Source organism: Hyperolius riggenbachi, chromosome 8 (assembly GCF_040937935.1).
Source record: "Hyperolius riggenbachi isolate aHypRig1 chromosome 8, aHypRig1.pri, whole genome shotgun sequence".
In the NCBI taxonomy this organism is placed as follows: domain Eukaryota; kingdom Metazoa; phylum Chordata; class Amphibia; order Anura; family Hyperoliidae; genus Hyperolius; species Hyperolius riggenbachi.
The window spans coordinates 36920388-36938949 of NC_090653.1; the positions used below are offsets into that span (position 1 = coordinate 36920388).

Consider the following 18562-nt stretch of genomic DNA (forward strand, 5'->3'; position numbering starts at 1 on the left):
GAGATCGGAAAACGACTAAAAAAACTGACTGAGCAAAGCATAGTGCAAGTTGCTAATGTTTTTCTTTCCCAAGGTGGTGCTTTTATAATGAAGAGTACCGTGCTGATTGTGATCCTAGGTTGCCATTTCGTCCGAGGAGAACAAAGAGAGGACATTCTCATGTATAATAAGGGGTTAATGAGAATGCAAGGCCCAAGCATGTTAATGTTTGGTGACAAAGGTACTAATCCTTTCACACCTCCCTCCGCTTGGCACAGATGGACCATGCAGGGATGGAGGAAAAGAGCACTTGTGCCAGGTGAAAACAAATTTCATGGCACAAGGTGGGTGAAAGGTCTGAAAGGTCAGGTATGCGGGCAGTATGAATTGAATGGCAGTGTAAATCTGCTATTGAATGTCACACTCCCAGAATCGATGCACCGATCCAAAGTTTTGTTAAAAGGTACATTGCAGTACAATGGGTACATGCAAAAGGTGGAGTGTGTGATTCAGGGGTACCTTGTCTTGGTTATCCAGAGTGAGATGGTTCCAGATTGGAGAGGAACGAGCAGGAGGCGTCAATTCTCCTGCCGGAGAGACGCGGGGGACAACATCACACTCTGGAACTACCAACAGAGAGTGCCTCTGAAACAACTATACACACGTAAAGGCTGGAAAGCCGAGGGGTGGTGGTTCTCAAAACAAGAAGTAAAAATCGAGAACGAGCCACATTTCCAGGTGACAAAGAGGGTGGGGAGAGCGATCCCGGGGGAGGGAAAGCCAACACAGGGAACCCCATTCACATTACACGGGTCACAAAAGGGGACGATATTACACAGTCCATATGCAGCCGCTTATCCTCATGCTAGTTGGGTAAGTGAAGAGGTACTCTTAATTGAAAGATTGCAGAGAGTACAGTCTTCCCGACCTCAGGTACATAGTGTGCCTCAGGACATAAGGGGGGAAGAGGTCCAATCAGGACAGTTGGGGACATATTTTGTCAGGGAGATGCTTAAAGATCCTGTCCAACAGGGATTGGACAAGGGGAGGTATATCGATTTTTTCTGGAAAAGGATCTTTTGCATGGAAGCTTCAAGATGTTTGGGTAAACAAATGGAAACGGTGCAACATTCCTTTAGGCACCGCCACTTCCTTAGTTCCCACCTCAACACATGTCTTACATCATGACCTGAGAGGTCAACCTTTTTTGGTGCTAGACGGGGAGGTGAAACGAGTAGAGTTGTCCTCATGCGGGAAATTCACCCAGAGGTACCTGTGTTTGCCGGGGCAAGTCAAATTTAGTGAAGAAGCCTGCGGGCTCAATAACACAGAATGCGAGGCTACCATTCAAAAGATCCACCCTGAAGCCAAACCGATAGTTCCGGTGGCTGAAGGAAAGGTTTGTTTTTTTAGCATCATGTCTAAGGACACATTCAAGGTACATTTTCATAATTGTTCCGATAAGGGGGATCTGTCAAGGGGAACATATTGGGTGAGCGGAGATCCCATATGGATCCAGTCATCTAGGTTTGATGACGTTATTTCTCAAATTGTTAAGAGAACTCTAAAGTTCAAAGTTTCACGGGAAGTTCCCCTCCTGAAGGAGAACATGACATGGGACAAAGGGGAACAGGGTTTGATCCAAGACGACCACACTTTGTTACAACGGTTAAACAAACAGTACACTAAGTTAGAGGTAAGATTTCACCATGATCCAGGTGATCTTAACGAGGTAGAACACAAAAATAAGCAGGTGAGTTCCAGTCTGACCTGGTGGAAAAGGTTTCCGGTGATGTTCCAGGGATACTCGGACTGGGCCTCTGCAGGTCAAAAGTTCTTCCTACACCCACTGGTCGTCTGGATGGGGATGACAACTTTAGGCATCATTATCCAGGTGAGGTTGTGTGTTAAAATTACGTAAAACAAATTAACCTGGTCAAGAGATTGGTGCCTCATAAACAATCTCATGAACCAATATTTTTAAATTAAGGGATATACAGGGTTACGGGTATAGGTTTAGTAGTACCGGTGATGGAGCTGATTGTATAAAGGCGCTCTTTTAGAAGGCACCTGGCACTGCTCCGTTGTGTAACAACCAAACGAGTTTCACTTTTCTGTGGTCATGCAAGTTTGTGAGTGATACGCAAGTGACGCAAATGCTGAGCATGTGGTATAGAGGGACTTAGAAGTAGGGCCTCCCCAGAGAGCCTGGTTACAGGAAGACCAAGAGGTCTTGCTCTCTCTCTTCCAGGGATAACCGCCTAGAGCAGAGAAGTTGTGTGAGCACGAACATCAAAAAGTGAAACCTAAAGAAAAGAAACCAGGTACTGGTGGGTTCAGAAGCTGGGATCTGCGGGTCAAGCCTTTTTAGGGGGGATTGTTATAATTTAAGTAGGCCTCAGTTATTTGGACTGAGTTAGTCAAAAAGGCTTGAGGAGCAGACCTGCCCTTTAAGGGGATTTTCTCTTAGAGAGAAAATCTGCAGTTCTGTCAGCAGAACTAGAACATACCAAGAAGCTGTTCTATGGACAAGGCCACAGGTCTCCCTGACCTGTGCATGTACACCACTAGAACAGTAAACATCAGCCATATTTACTAAACACCAAATTCTTGTATGTATGTCAAAAGCCTCATTGAATATTGATCGAGTAGGTGTGTATGATGACACCACGAGGGGGTCCACCAATAGTCTGATCTAGAGGATGGCGAAGATGAGATCACAGTTAACTCTTTCCTAGTCGGTATTAATAGCCGGACGAGCTGAAAAAGGGGGCTCTCTCTCTGATTCCTGCTATGCTTCAATACTGACTGGGACCTCTAAGTATGTTCATTCCTTTCTGTAATCTGATATAATGTATGCTGTACATAGGTAGTCTAGTGTAACGTAGTTTAGAAAGAAGGTACCTGATTGACTTCAGCAGGAAGTTTAATCAAGAAGCTTGTAACGCAACATGAAGATTGGCATGGCTAGGATATGATGAACTGTATCTATCTGTATTTCTGTTTCCTGAATAAATAACGTGAATATTGAAGAAGCCTGAGAAAGTCTATCTCCTGCTTGCTGTGTGAGGAGTCGTGTTTGCAAACTCCTGCTGACGAGAAAAAGGTGATTAGAACAGTTTATAACACTACTTACCTTCCCTCCCTCTGTTCTCTGTAGGGGTGTGGCTCAGGCAGCCGTTCACCTTACCTCCCTCTGTTCTTTATAGGGGTGTGGCTCAGGCAGCTACTGACCTCCCCTCCCCCTCATTCTGTTCTCTGTAGGGGCGTGGCTCAGGCAGCTGCTCACCTTACCTCCCTCTGTTCTTTATAGGGATGTGGCTCAGGCAGCTACTGACCTCCCCTCCCCCTTATTCTGTTCTCTGTAGGGGCGTGGCTCAGGCAGCTGCTCACCTTACCTCCCTCTGTTCTCTGTAGGGGTGTGGCTCAGACAACTACTGACCTCCCCTACCCCTGTTCTCTGTAGGGGTGTGGCTCAGACAACCACTGACTTCCCCTCCCCCTGTTCTCTGTAGGGGTGTGGCTCAGACAACCACTGACCTCCCCTCCCCCTGTTCTCTGTAGGGGTGTGCCTCAGGCAGCCGCTCACCTTCCCTCCTTCTGTTCTCTGTAGGAATGTGACAGAGTGCCTGACTCCCACTTTCTATTATTTTCGGTGGAATCCGCCTCACTTCTTAATTGGCCAGTGATGTGGAAGGGGTGGAGTACTGGGTTTTCACATGGCTGGCTCCATTAGCAATGCTGACTTCCGGTAGCTAGAATGAACTGCAGTATGTAAGTGGTCCATATTCCTCCCCCTATCCCTTAACCACCCACATAAGGGAGGAGCTGGGAGGAGGCATGTGCTGAACAGTAAGGATGTACTCATATTGAAGGACTTCATCTCCCAGCATGCATTGCGGCAGCCAGGAATGTGCGAAACCGCCACAGGCACTTCAGGCCTTGGCACTATGGGTCTGGCTGAAGAAGATGGTGGAAAGCATATAGATGGGGTTATAGAGAGCGATCACCCTTCCCCCTTCCTCCTGAAGGTAAGTAATGCCTGTCATCTCCATCTTCCTCTGAACAGCGCACACTATTTACAGAACTTTTTAAGGCCACAGTTGCCTTTAAAGATACATAACTTGTGAGCAGCACTGCAGCTCAAAATAGTCAATTGGTTCCTTTCTAGTTTCTCCCAGCTCAGCGTTTAATGACGTATTTACCCTTCTGTCTTCTGTACCTGAGTTCTGTCTATAGCTTAGGCTCTGACTGTCAGGTAGCTGCAGCCAACCAGATATCAGCAGTCCTGTCACATGTCACTACTATGTACAATTACACATGTCTGACTGCAGAGTATTCTGTATTCAGCTCTTTACAGATGGGATCTCAGCATTGTCATCAGTGCTGCTCGGATAACCCTTTTCAAAATCCGGATTCAATTCGGATCCGGATACCCAGATATCCGATCCGAATCGGACATCCGAGTCTGAAATTTTTGGAATTCGAATCGGATATCTGATCGCATTATCCCAGATATCCGCCCGGATTTGGATATCCGGGTTGAAAACCGGAAGTGGGCGTTAAATCTCTCTCTCTCTCTCTTTCTCTCCTTCTCTCTCTTTCTCTCTTTTTCTCTTTCTCTCTCTCTTTCTCTCTTTCTCATTCAAAGTTTGGATAGTGCAAAAAGTTCAGATTATCTGGGTAGTTCGGATTCCCGAATATTGGATGAGCACCACTGATTATCATATCTCATGTTTCCTTTGTGTTCCTCTCCCAGAACCCGACAATAGCCTCCCTCCTGCTGGGACTGCTGCTGCTGCCATCTGCTGTCTGCTTGTTGTTGCTGCAGTTATTGCTGGAGTCATCCTATACAAGAGTAAGTGTCACACCAGGAGGACTGACTCTTATCAGAGCTGTTTATTATTCCCACATGTGACTTTCCATCATGTTAGACAGGGGTGATTGTTCACAGACTTAAAGAGAAACCGTGACCAACTATTGACCTTCATCCAATTCAGTAGCTGATACCCCCTTTTATATGAGAATACTATTCCTTTTCACAAACAGACCATCAGGGGGTTCTGTATGACTGATATTGTGGTGAAACCCCTCCCACAGGAAACTGTGAGGACCATGGTCCTGGCAGTTTCCAGTCTGTGAACCTTGTTGCATTGTGGGAAATAGATGTTTACAGCTGTTTCCAACGGCCAAAAAAGCAAGCAGCAGCTACATCGCCTTCCAGCAGCAAAAATGTCACCATGTGATAAATGTCAGAATGTAAATCAGGCAAAAGAATGATTTTACAATGGCCAAACACTGACTTAATCATTTATACATAATTATGTAAACGCACTTTTTTCTTACATTTTCACTGGAGTTTCCCTTTAAAGGAATCAGCAGGCAAAATATGCAATATACTTACTTGTATCTTCTTCCAGCCCCTGGCAGCCAATATGTCCCTTGCCGCAGCTCCGGTGGCTCCCAGTCCCCTCCATTGGAGATGCCAACCTTGCTAGTTCGGCATCTACTGCTCCTGCACAAGCGCCACTTGTGGTCACTCTGACGTGGTTTGGAGTGTACTTCGCAGGTGCAGAACCACTGTGCCTGCGCAGTACACTCCAAACCACGTCAGTGCGACCACAAGCGGCGCTCATGCATGCACAGTAGATGCCGACCTGGCGAGGTCTGAATCTCCAACAGAGGGGACCGGGAGCCACTGGAGGTGCGGTGAGTGACATATCAGCTGCCAGGGGCTGGAGGAAGCCCCAGGTAAGTAGATCTCACTTTGTATATTTTGCCTGATGATTCCTTTAATTCACTTGAAATGATCATCTGTGATTGGTACTGGTGACAGTTTACATACACAGATGAGCTGTTTGCACCCCCTCCTAGCACTCTGAGGCAGCCAGTCACACTGTTTATAATTCATAAATGGAACACCACAAGTAAGGATCCATCCACCATAACTGCTCAGACCTGTCCCAATCCATGGATCAGTGGCTCTATCACAAGGCCATGGAGTCCAGCAGGTGGTAGGAGGATAACTGCAGGTTACACAGAGCAAAAATAGAAACCTTCACATTCCTGCACTGCAGCCAGGAGCCCAGGATAGTCTGAGGTGGAGATAGTTTATTTATTACCATAAATATGTCTGGATAGGCTTTCCCACACATATACCAATCACCCCAAACTAAATAGTAGGCCAAAAGCTGACCCCCCATGTACCGCTGTATCCTCCATGCTGAGTGTGCACTGGAGCATGTCGGCGGGTGCAGAGTATGCATTGGAGTGTACTTCAGCGTGTGTAGCTGCCTGTCCTCACTCTAGCTTGCATCCTCTAGTGACCACGGCAGTCTCTGAACTGGCCCCTAGAGCTCCAGGTTCACTGCGGTCCCATGAGAGTGCTGCAGGCTCACTGCAGTCACATGACAGTGCTCCAGGATCACTATGGTCACATGACAGTCTATGGTCACATGACAGTGAGTCTGGAGCTCTAGCGCCCAGTTCAGAAGCTACCGGGGGCACTAGAGGATGCAAGCCACAGTGAGGACAGGTAGCTATACATAGTGAAGTGCGCTCTATATACGGGGTCCCCACACTTGTCACCCACAGATAGGTCAACTACCTCCCCCCCCAGTTTACATTCAAAATGTGGATATCAAATAGTTGGCTTATCTGCGGTGATATATAAATTATTCCCTTATTGAATTTGAGACCTCCAAACCCCCTGACTGTGACAGTCACTTACACTGCTATATGGAAAGCAGAGCCGGGACAAGGTCCTCCAGCACCCAAGGCTGAGAGACCAAAGTGCGCCCCTCCATCCCTCCCACCCCAGCCGTCACACACTGATTGCTATTAGCCTAAGAGGTCCACAGGGCCCATAACCTCCCCAACACCTTAATATCTAGTTATCTGGCTTGCAGTCTCTGTCATATATGCCCTTTTCTTATTTCTCTGTGCTTCAAACACAATTAGGAATGACAGCTGAATGAATTGTGCGCCCCCTCCTACACTGCGCCCTGAGGCTGGAGCCTCTCCAGCCTATGCCTCGGCCCAGCCCTGATGGAAAGGTAGTAGGTTTGGAGTGGCACACCTTGCCGCTTGAGTGAGTGGGTGCATAACCTGGTTGTCAAGCCACACCCGATGCGTAGTAGCACAGTCTAAGTTCGGTAAGCACACCAATTGTAAATTCAGAAGTATTTATTCTTCACATCATAAGCCAACACAAAGATTGACAATTATTTCGGGGCCACAGAGGGTCCCCTTCATCAGAAAGTGCAGTCTATACCGTACCACACTGCTATATGGGAGATGGTGACCATCTATGGAAAGAGGTGAGCAAGACCCGCTGTTTACATAATATCACAGCCGATACCTCCCATATTGTTCTATCATTGTTCATCAGGTTGTAAGGAGCTCATGTTTAGTGTTATTTGCTTCTTATTTTATTACTGTTATCAATTGCAGAAAAGAAGAGTGTCTACAATCCCACTAGCAGTAAGTATTTCATTATGTATTTTTCCAGTTTATCAGTATAGTGTGTAGAATATCTATCAGGTGAGGCATAGTCAATAGGAAGTGCTTCTCTTGCAAACCACGCCCAGGACCCCTGATGCTGAGACAGAAGGCAAGGGGGGCAGGTGCGCTTGAACTGTAGACCAGTTAAGGATCTCTCCAGTGGCTGATGGAGGGAAGGACTGACTGAGAGCAGCTTCCAGGCTGGCATGCAGGCAGACTTAGGACACACCTCCAGCAGAACAGTACTAGGTCGATACTTGATAAGTTGAGCAGGTCCAAGCTTGGCAACAGAGCAGGTTCTCGTACAAGCAGAGGTCACCACCAGAGCAGATAGTCGACAAAGAATAGCCACACAAATTCTCCCCACAAAACAAGCGCTTTAGTTCCCACAGAATCCAGTAAACATGCCACAAGCTTCAGAAGTATTGCACAGATCTTCTGCACTCCATTACCAAGCTATTGCAAATGCACTCACCAGATGCTGGGGACTGAACAACCAGCCCATCGGGCATAGGCTCGGAGGTCACAAAGATGCTAGTTAATCCTCTTCGATCAAGCTGCTTTGCCAGGATCACCACTCTCCCCTAATTGATCAGTTTGCTGTGCAGGAACAGCTGGGTGCCTTGCTCCACTCCGCTGGGAGCTCCGTGCATGCAAATAATTCCGGGATGCATTAAAGGAATACTGTAGGGGGGTCGGGGGAAAATTAGTTGAACTTACCCGGGGCTTCTAATGGTCCCCCACAGACATCCTGTGCCCGTGCTGCCACTCACCGATGCTCCGGACCCACCTCCAGTTCACTTCTAGAATTTCAGTCTTTAAAGTCTGAAAACCACTGCGCCAGCGCTGCCATGTCCTCGCTCCCGCTGATGTCACCAGGAGCTTACTGCGCTGGTCCAGACCATACTGGGCCTGCGCAGTATGCTCCTGGTGACGTCAGTGGGATCGAGGACATGGCAACGCAGGCGCAGTGGTTTTCAGACTTTAAAGTCTGAAATTCCAGAAGTCAACCGGAGGCGGGGCCGGAGCATCGCACAGGATATCTGTGTGGGACCATTAGAAGCCCCAGGCAAGTTCAACTCATTTTCCCCCAATCCCCCTACAGTATTCCTTTAAGTAAAGATCCGTTTTAAAATCATATTCAAGTGAAATTAAACAGGTGCAGGGGATTACGCAGTTTCAGCACCAACACGCCATGAATTTTAGTCATTGTTCAGTGTCGATCCGTGATCACTCCACCATACACCACCCAACCGGTTTCTTCAAAGTTACTTTTTCAAGGGCGACAATATGTGCTTACAGGTGTGAATGTTTTTATCTAGCACACCTAGCAGTGGAACAGTTAACAATTATCATTATGAAATTCTTTTTGTTTAACCGCAAATATCACATTATATCATTAAACTGTCACAATTGTTACAGTAACATTTTTCCTAAAATGCAATAAAAATATTTTTGCAATCTAGTTGCTTGATACTGGTTAAGGGCTCCACCTCTGACATAGCAGAACAGGGTTTGTATCTTGGCTCTACATATTCAGCAAGCCAGTACCTATTCAGTAGGGAGCCATTGGGCAAGACTCCTTATCACTGCAGGGTGACCTACCGATAGAGATGGCTCGAACCTCCGATTTTAGGTTAGCGAACCTCGAACGCGAACTTTGCGAACCGCAATAGACTTCAATGGGTAGGCGAACTTTCAAAACGTCAAAACATTAATTCTGGCCACAAAAGTGATAGAAAAGATGTTTCAAGGGGTCTAACACCTGGAGGGGGGCATGGCGGAGTGGGATACATGACAAAAGTCCCGGAGAAAAATCAGGATTTTACGCACAGCAGCGTTTTAAGGGCAGAAATCACATTGCATGCTAAATTGGAGGCATAAAGGGCTTTAAAACATCTTGCATGTGTATACATTAATCAGGTAGTGTAATTAGTGTACTGCTTCACACTGACAGACCAAACTTACTGTGTAAAGCACTGCAAACAGCTGTTTGTATAGTGACGGCCGTGCTGGACTACTGCGCAACATGGCGAGAGTGCAGGCGATAGCGGTTTTCAAGCCCATATGGTCGCCGGCTGAGGTAGCTCAATGATAGAACAACAGTGACTGTCCAGCTGATTGAATTTGGTCTGTCCACAATGAAGCAACGACCTTATTATCTTGGGTGTGCCCCCCAAAACTTTCATATAGCCGGCGGTCATTTCTTCATTGTGAAAGCCCCTTCACCGCAGCAAGGTAACAATCACGAAGGGGAATTGACACATGTTCATGCCTTTTGTTTTGTTGTTGCAGACGCAGAGCGGCAAGAAAAATTAGGCAGGCATGTACACGCACCAGGAAAAATAATTATTGTTTTTTGTTAGCGTTCAGGAATCCACCTGGAGTCCTGGACCCTGTTTGTGGTGGCGGAGAAGGCAGTCAAGTGGCCTGCAGGCAGAGATACTGTGTGGGGACTGGGGACCGACTTAGTCTTGGGGCAGGCAGTCACACGGCATGCAGGCAGAGATGCTGTGTGCGGGGACTGACTTAGCCCTCCGGGATCCATGACTCATTCATTTTGATAAAGGTGAGGTACTGAACACTCTTTTGACCTAGGAGACTTCTCTTCTCAGTGACAATGCCTCCAGCTGCGCTGAAGGTCCTGATAAGACGCTTGAGGCAGGGCAAGACAGAAGTTGGTTGGCAAATTGTAACAGCTCTGGCCACAGGTCAAGCCTAAGCACGCAGTAGTCCAGGGGTTCATCGCTGTTGTCTACATCGTTAAGGCCAGGTAGTCGGCTACCTGCCGGTCGAGGCGTTGGTGGAGGGTGGATCCGGAAGGGCTAAGGCAAGGCGTTGGACTAAAGAATGTCCGCATGTCCGGCATCACCATGAGATCGCTAGAGCGTCCTGTCCTTGCCTGCGTGGACATGGGAGAAGGATTACTGGCAGTGGCACCTTTATTCCGTTGTGTTGTGACATCACCCTTAAACGCACTGTAAAGCATACTTGCCAGCTTGTGGTGCAAGTGCTGCATCCTTTCTGTCTTCTGGTGAGTTGGTAACATCTCCGCCACTTTGTGCCTGTACCGAGGGTCTAGTAGTGTTGCCACCCAGTACAGGTCATTCCCCTTGAGTTTTTTTATACGGGGGTCCCTCAACAGGCTGGACAGCATGAAAGCGCCATCTGCACAAATTTGGATGTACTATGCATCTTCTCTTGCTCTTCCTCAGTGATGTCAGGTAAGTTCTCCTCCTCCCCCCAGCCACGAACAACAATACCACGGGAAAGTTGAGCAGCACAAGCCCCCTGCAACGCCTGCTGCGGTTGTTCTTCCGCCTCCTCCTCCTCAGAAAAACACCTTCCTCATCTGACTCCTCTTCCCCACACAACTCTTCCTCCTCCTCCTCCCCCCTCCTCTGTGCTGTAGGGATGGTCAGAAATGCCAATTTCCGATTCCGCGGTAATTCCGCATTCCGCCATTGCCAAATACCGATTCCGCTTTCGGCTACCAATTTCCGCATTCCAATGCGGAATTTCCGCCGGAAATCGTGGAAATTCTGCCCGACTTTAACATCGATTTTCGCAAAAACTGTAAGGTCTTTTTGAAAACTTTTTTTTGCATCTTGTTCAAAAGATTCTGTTTAATAAACCCTGAAAACGTGGTGTTTCTATGACGTACGGGGGCTTTGCTATTAACCGTTAAATTCGGCGGATTTTTCCTGTAATGTAAATGCAGAAAATAGGCAGAAGCAGATTTTCTGCATTTTACATTACAGTAAAAATCTGCCGACTTTAGCGGTTAATAGCAAAGCCTCCGTAAGTCCTACAAACACACAAACAATTTTCAGGGGTTATTAAACTGAATCTTGTGAACAAGATGCAAAAAAAAGTTTTCAAAAAGACCTTATAGTTTTTGATAAAATCAATGTTAAAGTCGGGTGGAATTTCCACGATTTCCGGCGGAAATCCGCCTAACGCACTTGCATTACCAATTTCTGCATTCCGATGCGGAAATTGCATTTCCGCGGAATCCGAATGAGCATCCCTACTGTGCTGCGGCAGGTGTTGAGGAAACATCTGGGTCAGCTGATAAGTGATCCCACAACTCTTCCTCCTGTTCCTGTTCACGCTTCTCCACAGCTTGATCCACCACTCTACTCACGGCACGCTCCGGGAAGAAAGCATATGGGATCAAGTCGCTGATGGCGCCTTCACTGCGACTCACCATGTTTGTCACCTCCTTAAATGGCCACATGAGCCTGCAGGCAACGGTTGACGGCTCTCTCCTGTTGTAGCAGGCAGTTAAACATCAGGAGCATTGAATTCCAGTGAGTCGGGCTATCGCAAATCAAGCGCCTCACCGGCAAGTTGTTTCTCCGCTGAATATCGGCCAAGCATGCCATGGCCATGTAGGACTGCCTGAAATGCCCACACACCTTCCTGGACTGCTTTAGGATGTCCTGTAAGCCTGGGTACTTAACCACCCTGGCGTTCTATTAAGATCGCCAGGGCGGCTGCTGGAGGTTTTTTTTTTAATTAAAAAAAAACTATTCCATGCAGCCAACTAAAAGTTGGCTGCATGAAAGCCCACTAGAGGGCGCTCCGGGCGCGTCATTCTGATCGCCTCCGGCGATCAGAATTAACAAGGAAGACCGCAATGAGCGGCCTTCCTTGTTATGCTTACCTCGTCGCCATGGCGACGAGCGGAGTGACGTCATGGACGTCAGCCGACGTCCTGACGTCAGCCGCCTCCGATCCAGCCCTTAGCGCTGGCCGGAACTGTTTGTTCCGGCTACGCTGGGCTCGGGCGGCTGGGGGGACCCTCTTTCGCCGCTGCACGCGTCTGATCGCCGCGCTGCGGCGGCGATCAGGTAGCACACGCGGCTGGCAAAGTGCCGGCTGCGTGTTCTGCTTTTTATTTCATAATAAGAAATGCAGCTGTCAGTACCGTACATATGAAATGTAGCAAACATTACCCCACCTGAGAAATGCAGCAACCATTGCCCCACATAGTAAAACTACAGCAAATGTTACAGCACATATAAAATACAGCAATTATTACTCCACATAAGAAATGCAGCATTCATCCACTTAATTATAGCATCTGTGCAGGTGGGCTAGGGGGGGGGTTTCATCTTACCCATCAGCCGTTTTCTTGCTACGTCCCTCGGCCCCTCCCATGCTGCGTTCCAATCCGCTGTCACATGAACAAACACTTCCTCCTTCCGGGTTGAAGAAGGAAGTGTATAGTCACGTGACGGCGGTCCGCTGCACTGCCACGCTCTCCCTGCTTGCCAGCGGTCACCAGGTTGACCCAATGGCCTGTGTAATTAATGTATCTGCCCTAACATGCTTTGCAGACCAGGCATCTGTGGTCAGATGGACCCTTGACCCAACGCTGTGTGTCAGAGATGACACCACTTGCCTTTCAACTTCATGGTACAGTTTGGGTATTCCCTTTTTTTGATAAATAATTGCGGCCTGGTATCTTCCACTGCGGTGTCTCCACACATTTTCGGAAGGCCTCAGAGTCCATTAGCTGGTATGGTAACAGCTTGTGAGCTAACAGTTCCGCCAAGCCAGCTGTCAGACTGGTATGGTAACAGCTGGTGAGCTAACAGTTCCGCCAAGCCAGCTGTCAGACGCCGGGCAAGGGGGTGACTGGCAGACATTGGCTTCTTCCACTCAAAGATTTCCTTCACGCACACCTGGCTGCTGCTGTAGGCAGAGGAGCAGGAACCGCTCAAGGTGAGAGGCGGAGTGGAGGAGAGTCGCTGTGAAGGTGCAAGGGAGAAAGTGGCTGAAGATAATGCACCTGAAGGAGGAAGAGGAGAAGGAGGGTGGCTTTACTTTTGTGTTCTGCTTTTGCTCAGGTGGTCCTCTCATTGCAGTTTGTGCTTTTTCATCATGTGCCTTCGTAAGGCAGTTGTCCCTACGCGGGTCTTGGCCCTTACACGGCTCAATTTTTGGTGGCAGAGAGTACAGATGGCATTGCTCTCATCTGAGGCAGACACACACAAAAATTTCCACACCGCTGAGCCCTGGGATGATGGCACTATGGTGGCGTCAGCAGCTGACATTGAAGGGCATGTTGGCTGGCTGTCCATAGGTGGCGATACATGCCACCAGACACTGTCACGAGCTGTTTCTGATGACGAGCTCCCCCTTCTTCTTTCAGCAACTTGTCTTTTCCTACTCCTTTCTGACTCCCCCTCTGAACTGTCCCCCGGTCATCATGTCTAGTAGGATCCCACGTGACATCAATGTTAGTATCGTCATCAATCATCATAATCATCCTCCACAGCTTTGCTTGTATCAGACACCTCACAAACTACACCAACAGCAGGTACTTCATCCTCCTCCTCACAGCTTACGTCCATAGTGACGCCTAACTCAGACATATGAGGTGGTGTTACTTGCTTAACGCCTTCATCTTATTGTAACAATAATGGCTGTGAATCAGCTAATTCCCCACCAAATAACTCCTGCCAAGTGTCAAATGGAGTGGATGTGGTGCTTGTAGTAGCATTGGTGGCTGCGGAAGATGAGGTGTTCTGTGTTAAATAGTCAACTACGTCCTGACAATCTTGGGAGTTGATGGCACGTGCCTTCTTTTGAGCACTGTACTTTGGTCCAGGGCCGCACAAAATCACGTCAGCATGACCTCGAACAGACCTGCCAGGTGGCCTGCCTCTGCCTGTTTTGTCCATATTAGGGGGGAAGAAGTGAAAGGTATGCACTGACTTGACTAATACAATGTGCAGTCATACAGGTGCAGTGAAAGGTATGCAGTGACTGGTATTACAATACAATGTGCAGCTGTCACACAGGTGCAGTAAACATGTATGCACGGACTGGTATATAAAACAGCGTGTGGTCACACAGGTGCAGTGAACAGGTATGCGTGTACTGGTATTACAAATGTGCAGCTGTCACACACACAGGTGCAGTGAACATTTATGTAGTGACTGGTATATAAAACTGTGTGCTGTCACAAAGGTGCAGTGAAAGGTATGCATTGACTGGTATCAATACAATGTGCAGTTGTCACACACACAGGTGCAGTGAACAGTTATGCAGTGACTGTACATTACCACAGAAGCAGACAAATGAATTCTGAGGTGTTTTGAAACATAATGCCTGCTCAAGTCCAGCTAAATGCAGCCAATTTTTTTGAGTAGAAATTCATGATACAGATGGATAGTGTCCCAAAACATACAGCCAAAGCAGCCCAGGAGTTTATTAAAGCAAAGAAGTGGAAAATTCTTGAATGGTCAAGTCAGTCACCTGATATTAATCCAGTTGAACATTCATTTCACTTGTTGAAATCTAAAAATTGGACAGAAAGGCCCACAAACAGCAACTGAAAGCCTCTGCAGTAAAGGCCTGGCAGAGCATTCAAAAGGAGGAAATCCAGCATATGGTGATGTCCATGAGTTCAAGGCTTCAGGGTTTCAATGTCAGCAAAGGGTTTTCAACCAAATATTAGAAATAAACCTTTCATTTCCAGTTACCCTAATTTGTCCAATCACTTTTGAGCCTCTGAAATGAAGGTATTGCGTTAAAAAAATGCTCTAGTTGACATATTTTTATGCAATTGCTTTGTTCACGCCAGTGCATTAAAGCAGATAATTTGCACTTCAACTGCATGAGTTGTTTCATTTAAAATTCATTGGGGTTGATTCATTAAACTGTGGTAACTCGTAGCATGGGCGCCCGAATTTTTGCGTGTGTAAACCGATGTGCGCGTTACAACACATGCAAAACGGTAGGGCAGCTGTGCTATGAGTTAGCACAGTATAGTGAATCAACCCCATTGTGTGCAGAACCAAAATTAGAAAAAATTGTCTCTGTACAAATATTTCTGGACCTAACTGTAAGAAATGCACTAAACATTACCCCACATATTAAATTCAGCAAACATTAACCAACATAAGAAATACAGCAAACAATAATCCACATATGAAATGCAGCAGTCATTACCCCATATATGAAATGGTGCAAACATTGGTGTACATATGAAAAGCAGCAAACTTTATGGCCACATATGAAAAGTAGCAAACATTACTCCACATATGAAAGCATCAAATATTTTGTGCCCAGATAAAAAGCAACAAGCATTACACCCTCATGTGAAATGAAGCTAACATTCCACTACATAATAAATGCTGCAGACATTATCCCACATATGAAATCCAGTCATTACCTCCCTTATGAAATGGAGCCAAAATGACCCTACATAAGAAATGCAGCCAACATTACCCTTTATATATGAAAAGTAGAAAACATTACCCCACATATGAAAAGCAGAAAATATTTAGTCCACATATAAAAAGCAACAAACATTACACCAACATTTGAAATGCAGCAATTATTACCCCACATATGACATGCAGAAAACATTACCCTACATAAGAAATGCAGCTGCCAGTACCCTACATATGAAATGCAGCTGTCAGTACCCTACATATGAAATGCAGCAACCATTACCCCACATTGTAAAAATACAGCAAATGTTACAGTACATATAAAATACAGCAATCATTACTCCACATAAGAAATGCAGCAGTCATCACCCCACAAAAGAAATGCAACAAACATTACCCCACATATAACATTTAGCAAAAATAAGCCTGCATATGAAATGCAGCAAACATCACACCTACAAAATGCAGCAAACATTACCGCACATATGAATAGCAGCAAACATCTTATCCACCTAGGAAATTAAGCAGTCATTACCCCACATATTACATGCAGAAAACATTACCCCACATATGAAATTCAGCAAACATAAGAAATGCTGTAATCATTACCCTAAATATGAAATGCAGCAAATATTACACCATTATCTATGTTAAATTATAGTAGTAGTGATACCCCAGCAGCCCCCCATTTTTAGCTCTGTGCACAGACCCTCTCTAGAGGGAAAGCGCAGTGTGTGGTGTGATCTCTGTGCTGTAACATGGGGTATCAATATCTGTGTTATATTGTAGTAGTAGTGCTCCCCCAGCAGTCTCCTGTTATTAGCCCTGTGCATAGACCGTCTGTAGAGGGAAAGCACAGTGTGTGGCGGGGTCTCTGTACTGTATATGGGGGTCATTGTTCGATAATATCAGCATAATTATCATCTAATTTATACAGATTAATCATTATTTTCTCTCTCACAGCTTCGGATGTCGGCTCTGACTCCTCCAACAACCCTAAAGCCTGAGTGCTGCAGATGATGTGAGGAGAGCACAGAGGAGATTATTGGAGATTCAGTGTATTCTGCATATTTTTTTCTGCTTTAACTTAAGTTTTTGTAAATTAAAGGGAACCTGTCATACAGTTGAAAGTCAAAAAAGTAGAATATCGTGCAAAAGTCATTTTATTTCAGTAATTCAACTTAAAATTTGAAACTAGTATATGAAATAGACACATTACATGTAAAGCGAGATATTTCAAGCCTTTATGTGTTATCATTTTGATGATTAGGGCTCACAGCTTATGAGAACCCCAAAATCACAATCGCAGTCCATTGGAATATTGTGACAATGTTCAATACTCTAGGCTCAAAGTGTCAGACTCTAATCAGCTAATTCATCCTAATCACCTGCAAAGGGTTCCTATTTCATATATTAGTTTCCCCTTTTAAGTTGAATAAATGAAATAAATGGACATTTTCAGGATACTGACATATTTTGACTTTCACCTGTATACTGTAATCCGTTTTGCTATAAATTTTATATTTCGAGCTGGATAAGTCTGAGTAAATAAAAGGGTCCCCACAGAAATAAAGTCTGACTATTTATTAGCTAAAAGCAGCCATACTCCGTGCAACAAAATCAATCGATTTACATAAAAAAAAATATTCAATTGTATAGAAAAAAGTTGAAAATATCTTTTGAGTGGATTAAAAAAGTATCTATTTTTTCAAAATGTTTCGATTAATATCTTAATAGATGTGTTAGAAAAATTGGATAGAATTTTTTTTTTTTAAATGTATGTTTAATATTATAATTTAAATTTAAAAAAAGGTAATACCAGAACTCCTAGGGGTGTGTACGGGCTAACTAATAGGGATCTTTTTAGCCCCTTAAAGACAAACACTTATATAGCGCTTTTCTCCTGGTGGACTCAAAGCGCCAGAGCTGCAGCCACTAGGACGCGCTCTATAGGCAGTAGCAGTGTTAGGGAGACTTGCCTAAGGTCTCCTACTGAATAGGTGCTGGCTTACTGAACAGGCAGAGCCGAGACTCGAACCCTGGTCTCCTGTGTCAGAGGCAGAGCCCTTAACCATTACACCATCCAGCCACTCACTCCTAGGAGTTCTGGTTCTGGTTCACCATGAGCATACTGGGCAATCTGTAAGGTCTCATTCACATTGCATTCTGCTCGCGTTAGCGTTTGCGTTGGGCTCTTTTCGGAGCGTTTTTCTTTATTTTTTTGGATTCCCAGCGCTTGGGTGGGCGTTGCGTTTTTGTGAAAAACGCTTTTCTAAGCACTTTTCCCGAGTGTTTTATTAATTCACTCCCTGATGCAAGTCGGGAAGTGAACTCTTTGACCTGGAAAATAATAAATACAATGTATTTATTGTTAAAAACGCAAATGCAATCGCTGCACAAATCGATTTTGTGAGCGTTTGCGTTTTTCCTATACCTTCCAGTGAGGCAAAATTTCCCCAAAAATGGTCCAGGCACCACTTTGCTGCACACACAGCGCACAAGCCGCGCTGATATGAACCTTCTCATAAAGATTTGTTGCACAAGCGTTTTGTGGGCGATTTTAAGAATTGCCTGCTCTTGAAAAAAGGCCGAAAATGCCCCTAGTGTGAACGGGCCCTAACTCTGGGTGTTTTATTCCTACCACATAGATCCACATTAATCCATGCCATGCACTGATGAGGACCAACCAGTCTGAAACAGTCTGTATGCATGTTGGATTAGTGTGGCTCTGTACAATTAATAAGCTGACACATGATTGCTTCCCAGCGGTTCTGGAGGTGTGTTTATCTTACATGGACAACAAAATAATGATTTGCACATTCAGCAGTGATGCATTATGGGAGACATCATATAAATAATCCCAAATACCTTCTGTTTTAAGCAAGTTT

The 18562-nt window shown here is 45.8% G+C and overlaps 1 protein-coding gene across 2 annotated transcripts in view; it reads left to right on the forward strand.

The window, feature by feature from the left end:
• The window catches only part of LOC137528724 (class I histocompatibility antigen, F10 alpha chain-like), a 77985-nt gene extending 59429 nt beyond the window's left edge, over positions 1-18556 (forward strand). For both annotated transcript variants that reach the window (XM_068250235.1, XM_068250236.1), the window contains exons 5-7: positions 4739-4837; positions 7432-7461; positions 16638-18556. In XM_068250235.1, coding sequence (XP_068106336.1) covers positions 4739-4837; positions 7432-7461; positions 16638-16681 — 173 coding nt within the window. In that variant the 3' untranslated portion in view covers positions 16682-18556. The remainder of the gene's footprint in view (positions 1-4738; positions 4838-7431; positions 7462-16637) is intronic.
• The last annotated feature ends 6 nt before the right edge of the window (positions 18557-18562 follow it).